At 35.0% G+C, this 6,776-nt stretch overlaps 1 protein-coding gene across 1 annotated transcript in view; it reads left to right on the top strand.

The window, feature by feature from the left end:
* Positions 1–3,351, top strand: part of LOC106474792 (G protein alpha o subunit-like) — a gene marked incomplete at its 5' end in the record, with an annotated part of 15,835 nt that extends 12,484 nt beyond the window's left edge. Inside the window, one exon of the mRNA XM_022403096.1 lies at positions 1,391–3,351. Within this exon, the coding sequence (XP_022258804.1) occupies positions 1,391–1,585 (195 nt within the window). The remainder of the gene's footprint in view (positions 1–1,390) is intronic.
* Positions 3,352–6,776: the final 3,425 nt, after the last annotated feature.

The following is a 6,776-nucleotide window of genomic DNA, read 5'->3' as shown; positions in this document are numbered from 1 at the left end:
TCCCACTAGGCAGACTACAAAACTTCCTTGTAGTATATCTGTAGGCCTATATACTCCCTATTTCCCACTAGCCAGACTACAAAACTTCCTTGTAGTATATCTGTAGGTCTATATACTCCCCACTTCCCACTAGGCAGACTACAAAACTTCCTTGTAGTATATCTGTAGGCCTATATACTCCCCATTTCCCACTAGGCAGACTACAAAACTTCCTTGTAGTGTATCTGTTATGAAACGGTAGGCCTGTGTACTCAGTATTTCCCGTGACTAGGACACGAAAACAATCTTTCTGAAAAATTGACAATGTTTTTTGCTAGTATCGAAGAGGAAAACCTTTTCAACTGACAATTTCTTGAGACTAAAATATAAAAAATAACAATAGAAAATAAATCGTCACACGTTAGGATCTTCGTAAGACGTTTCAGTTCGGCAAATCGAATTACTTCTTACGAATTGTTTTTTTTAATAAACAGAAAATAAACGCTGGGTTACAAGCATACCTTTAAAATATGCACTCGTGAAACTTAAACAGATATCACCCAGTTGACGAGAGGTGCAAGCCGTTTTATGATTATTTTGCTGAACGTGTAATTCGACTTTACGTCAAAGTGGAAGGAAGTAATCGTGATGATTGCGACGTTTGTAAAACACACACTTTAACAATAGAACACAATTATCGTCGCGTAATGAAAGCATTCGAAACAAGTGACACTTTGTTTAACTAACAATCCCTTTTCATAATTAATTAGACCACAGTTAGATTTTGTTACTCAAACTTTAGCTGTACTTCTTATAAGGAAGAAACCTTTTAGAAAATTGATTTCTTGATGTGCACTTGTCTGCAAACAACCAACAAAACTTGAAGTTAATGAATTTGTCTAAGGTTGATACTCTCGCAATCCGAGGCCTATCAATCATCATTCATTGTATGTTGTTGTTGTTGCTGTTAAGTAAAAAGGTGTACAATGGGCTATCTTTGCAGTGTCCACCGCGGGGACATATTCCGGAATGTAAGCGTTATAATCTCTACAGCTTATCGCTGCATTACCGGAGGCTATCATCATACAGAAAATTTAGCATACGTTTACAGTTACACAGAATTATGGGATCTCGTATAAAGTTCAACTGTTATCTTACCCACTATCAACTCAATCCTTTACCTCTAACTTTTGAACGTTGCTGTGAAACGTCTTGAAAAAGGTATAACTACTCGGAGATAATTTATTCTGATTCATAAACTAAAGTCATTCATATTGCGTGTCATCGTGAAATTTTATGGTGTTTTTTTTTCTTCTTAACCAATGAAAATTGTTAGATCATTGTTGGATATTTCTGTTTCGAAACTTTAACAAACCGAAATAATTCTTTGTTAAATTAATTGGTAACGCTTTTCACAGGAGCCCAAGAGTATGGTGAAGCTGCAGCCTACATCCAAGCTCAGTTTGAGGCCAAAAACAAGTCAACTAACAAGGAAATCTACTGTCACATGACCTGTGCTACAGACACAACCAACATCCAATTCGTGTTTGACGCAGTCACTGACGTCATTATCGCCAACAACCTGCGAGGTTGTGGGTTATACTGAAACCACAAGTGTCTGTCTGTCTGCTGCTGACACTACACTGTTGGTCGAAAATTTCAGTTTCTGGTTGAGCACGTGATGTATTTTATTGGGTTTTTTTTTTCGCTACAATCGCCAATCGTCTCTGGTTTCCTGTCGTGTTGCTACGCAATACAAAGGATGTAACTTTTGTGTGATGTTAGGTGTGTATCATCACATAATTTATGGGTTATTTGCTGTAACATCATCTATTTTGGTGTCACTTGGTTACTTTTATCTACCAAATTTAAAACTAGAGAAGACAGTTGTCAGAGCGTAGGGTCAGCCCTTAAAGAAACGATAAGGGGAAACAAAAAAGTTCCATTTTAGACTTAAAGCCCCAAGTCTAAAATGTGCGTTTTTGTTAGTCAGAGTTTTTATTTGGTTGATGAATATAATTATAGCAAAATATTAAACGTTTCTCTGAAATACGTCGCAGGAAAGCACCAGAATGTTTCGCAAAAGCTTGTGAAAAAGTTGTCTTGGAACTCTTCTTGTAACCTGTTTTAACATATATAAATAAGGACTCTGTCAGCACTAAATATTCCCAATCAAATATAAACATGTGGTCGTCGCTTGGAACAGAATACAACACTTGAAGAGATTATATTAACTTATTATTAGCTGAATCATTAAGTTAGACTCAATAATTTACACAAAGTAAATGTAATGGAGAAACAGTAACTAATGAATGGGGAGTTTATATTTCTTCATTAGTATTTATTTTTAATATCACTAAGTTATATATGAGAACCTTCTCACTCGTAGTCAGTTCGTTCAAATTTAAAGATCGTATGTGGACAAACGCGTGTTAGCTAGGATTTTCTCCCCGTTTAAAAATGAAGGGAAAATGTCCAGTTAATAAGCATGAGATCTGTGCCATCAACACCTAGAATATCTTGTGTGTCAAGATGCTTTGATTTAGAAGATTATTACGTGCTATTACAGAATTGAGGAAAAACAAGACAATTGTACGTTTCACAAGTACATCATTTCTTCACGACCATAGTTTCGCCAGTAAAGGCATCAATCCCAAAAAATCAGATTTCTTTAGGTACGTTTTGGGAAATAAATATCACCAGAGATAAACTTCTATCGTTCTTGTTGTTGTTAGCTCCAACTTTAAATTACTGGCTGCTCTTCGCTACGCCCATTTTCTGAGTAAGAATCTCAGGATTCAACAGAAACTAAAAAAAAAAGATCGGTGTGATTGCTAAAGTGAATGACATATACAGCTGGCATCCAATGAAGTTGAACAATTTATTCTGTAATCGTTAAGAGAACGTGTTGTGTCAAGGTGATGAAGGTTAAACACTCCTTGGTATGTAAAACTTTTATGAGGTCGTGTTACACTAAGAAAATTAAGGATGGAATTGCATAAAGATAATTCAATCAACTGAACCTAAGTCTGCAACCAGTATCATCGTTCTACATAAATAGGATAGAAAGTGCTGGACATCTTTCCCTTTAATAATTCACCATTTGTTTAGTGATAAACTTTGAAAAAGTATCTAATAGTACACTTTATCATATCTACTGTAATAGTGAAACAATTTTCGTTGGGTTTCTTTAATCTATAACCTACTTTTCCTGGTTAGGAAATTAATAGCTACGTAAAATAGAAAAAAAAAAACTTTTGATGTTCAAACGTTCTCCTTTTGTATATGTATAGTGCAGAGGTCATAGGTCACGACCTACTTTGTTAGACTACTGGCTTTATCTGTATTGTTGAATAAAAGCTTCTAAAAGTTGCCGAGTCATTTTTATCATCATTAAACTTTTAATTTTCAGTAAAACTAGTAATTCGCGGCCCTTCCTTCACTCGTTATCTATCTTAGATTTTAAACTCTAAAGTTATAATGTTGAATCCATTTTTGGTTTTGTTTGTTTGGAATTTTGCTCAAAGCTACGCGAGGGCTATCTTCGTTAGCCGTCTCTAAGTTAGCAGTGAAAAACTAGAGCAGTGATCTAAACGCGGGAGGGCAATTTGAAAATGCTACAATAAGAAAAATTTTACATTATATTATTATACCTTTTCAACACCAAATTTGTTTTTATATTAAGGGGGCATCACAGTTTTTGAGGTGAGGCATGGAGCAAAAAAGGCTAAGAACTACTGGACTACAGGGCCAACTCTTGGGCTACTCTTTTACCAACGAATAGTGGGATTGACAGTCACATTTTAACTCCGCCTCGGCTTAAAGGGCGAGCATATTTGGTGGGACGAGGATTCGAACCCATGAACCTCGGATTGCAAGTCCAGCGTCTTAACCGCCCGGCCATGCCAGACCCGGAGCCATTTTATGGGCTTCCTTTGGTGACTTAAAATGTTGTTAAGGGCGATTATATAAAGTTTATTGGATACTGACATCACACATTTTAAGGGACGGGCAGTTAGTGATACTGCAAGATGAAACTGTTGGTTTTCATGTTTTTTTTTGTGTTCAATTCTATTATTCCTCTAGTGTTAGTTTCATAAATAGTGTTGGTTAAATGTTTGGATATCGTGTTTATTTTTTACTTTATATTTTTTATTGTAATGATTACATTTTGAACTTATTATATGAATCTAGGACTAACCTATGTCTCTTACCGAACCACCTGAAATATTATTTGAATTACGTCCCAAAACATCGCTAACAGCGCGGATACCCAAATACTGAAGTAAGAAATAACAATCATATCTAGTACTTTGAATCTAATAATGGAACTCACTGTCACTTTTATGAATTTAATGAAAATGCGGAACATATATAATAGCATCACTTTTTGAACCACGATACTTCGTTTCGCGGTTCGATACCTACAAACACGAGGCTACGCCCAGTACTTGTTTATTGTTATCAGCATATATGTTGTCTACTCAAATTAAGAAAGTGGCTTTTTTTTATATTCTTATTAGAAGCCAACCAAGTTGTACAGGTAACTTCAGCAGACTAATTATTCTAATCAAATGCTTACAGCAGGGGTTTGACCTCGATTTTTTTAAAATCTAACGTTAACTGTTACCTAATGAAACAACATGACTAAGAAAATTCTTATCCTATCCATATAGCCAAAGATTTTGAAGTAGGGGTTTATAAGAACGAACTTCCTGGGTCTGGCATGGCCTGGTAGTTAGGACGCTCGACTCATAATATCTGGATCGCAGGTTCGAGTCCTCATCACCGAACATGCTCGCCCTTTATGGTCGTTGTCATGGTAAAACTTCTTGACTGATGGGATTAAGATCGAGTGGAGAAGAAGGAAGTGCCTATTTTTCCGGCTGGCCTGAAAACTACATTATGCCATATTTGTCCGTCAAGAGTACTGCGCATGCGTCATACCGATATCACCAACAGCATCCACGCTAAGTTTCTGACGATGGCGAACCTCCTAACTGCAGTTGAAAATGGGCAATATCTTGAAGTGAAGAATATAAATAGTGAACACATACATTGGATATTAGAGGGTGTTTTTTAATGAGCAAGAAGAATTCAGAAGAATTAAACACTGTAAATATGGCAAATTGTTTTAATTTTACATTTATTCCAAACTGAAATTATCTTTCAACCTATACGAGATATCTATACAAAAAAATCTTATAAATTTACAAGACAGTTATAAACATGTAAACTTATAGGAGATATAATATTAATTTTCTAAGGTGCTTTCTATAATGAATAAATATAATATTGCTTGTCATAGCGGGACAGTAAAATGGTTTAGAATTGAATCAAAGTTCATATAGCAAACCCAAATTTGGATTATCTTATAATCAAAAAACCAAATTCATTAAGGTAGTAGTAATACAATGAAACATTTGTAAGCAAACAATGTGATACAACTTCATGCAAACAATGTGATACAACTTCATGCAAACAATGTGATACAACTTCATGCAAACAATGTGATACAACTTCATGCAAACAATGTGATACAACTTCATTAACAAGGAAGATAAAATCGACAATGTAGAATGATTATATTTTAGAATGTATCAGAATTAAAATATGCCACAGTCATGTTATAAATAGTAGATTAATGTATTACCTTGCAAACGTGTCACTGTATGTTTGATATTTCACCTGAAACTTACCTGCAAAACTTACAGGCTAGAAACATATATATATATATAACTTACAATGCTGTTTTTAAGCTGTTAATGTAGAGTTATGTTAATCATTCCGTTGCTGTGGAATATGTTTAAATGTAATTTGACAAAATAAACTAAATGCAATACCAACACACTATATTTTTTTATGATAAAGTAAACTTTGTGAGAAGAAAAAGCCTTTTGCTGCTGAAGAAGTGAACAGTTTTTTTTTTCAAACGTTTGCCAGGCAAAGAAGGCCACCACCAGGCAGAGTAAAAAATGGTCAATCATCTGGAAGAAAAAATGTCATCTTCGAACACTGAAAAAAAAAACAAGTGACCTAGACAAACTTCTTAAAAACCTGATAAACTATTAAAACAAGTTATATTCCCTTTTTTTTGTCTCGCTTGCATATTATGATCGATACATAACTGACCATTTTGACTCGCCTGTCACTGAAGGCGAGACATGGCATTCTTACTTTCTGTCATATTCCTAATCGTTGTATGTGGTTTGCCTTATCAGTATTTTATGAAAGCATTCTTATGAAGTTTTTAACTTATTGGACCTAAAGTGACATGTGAGTTGTTGTTATCACTGTGTCCTCGTTTTTAAATGTGCATAAACCCTTCACATCTTGGTTTTATTGTCCACAAGGTCAAATTGAGTGAAACCAGTAAATAGTTATCGAGGCACCTGCGAGAGGGCGCCACAACTAGATGTTCCTTGGATGGTTCTCTTTCACATTTTGTTTCTTACGATCACCATGAAAGTTTTCCAGATGCCACCTATAAGCTTACCAATTTAAAGAATGCCATTATATTTTGTCTTTTGTAGAAGACAGTCTTCATAAAAGTGAAATTGTTGGAATGAACTTAATTAATTCAGAAGACGAATCTATCTGTGAGAAATTCGCAAAGGTTTTTATGAAGCACAGTCCTTGTTATTTCACCACAAAAGTCATAATGTCTAATGAAAACTTTGTAGAATGGTAAACATTCTTCAATTAATTTAGCGAGGGAGTTTGACGTCGACCTCTGAATCTTGTCTCGTAGATGGTTTGTTTATTTGTTTTGAATTTCGCGCAAGGCTACACAAGGG

This window comes from Limulus polyphemus, unplaced genomic scaffold (genome assembly GCF_000517525.1).
Source record: "Limulus polyphemus unplaced genomic scaffold, Limulus_polyphemus-2.1.2 Scaffold7688, whole genome shotgun sequence".
Classification (NCBI taxonomy): Eukaryota; Metazoa; Arthropoda; class Merostomata; order Xiphosura; family Limulidae; genus Limulus; species Limulus polyphemus.
This window is presented reverse-complemented; position numbering and strand designations above follow the sequence as displayed.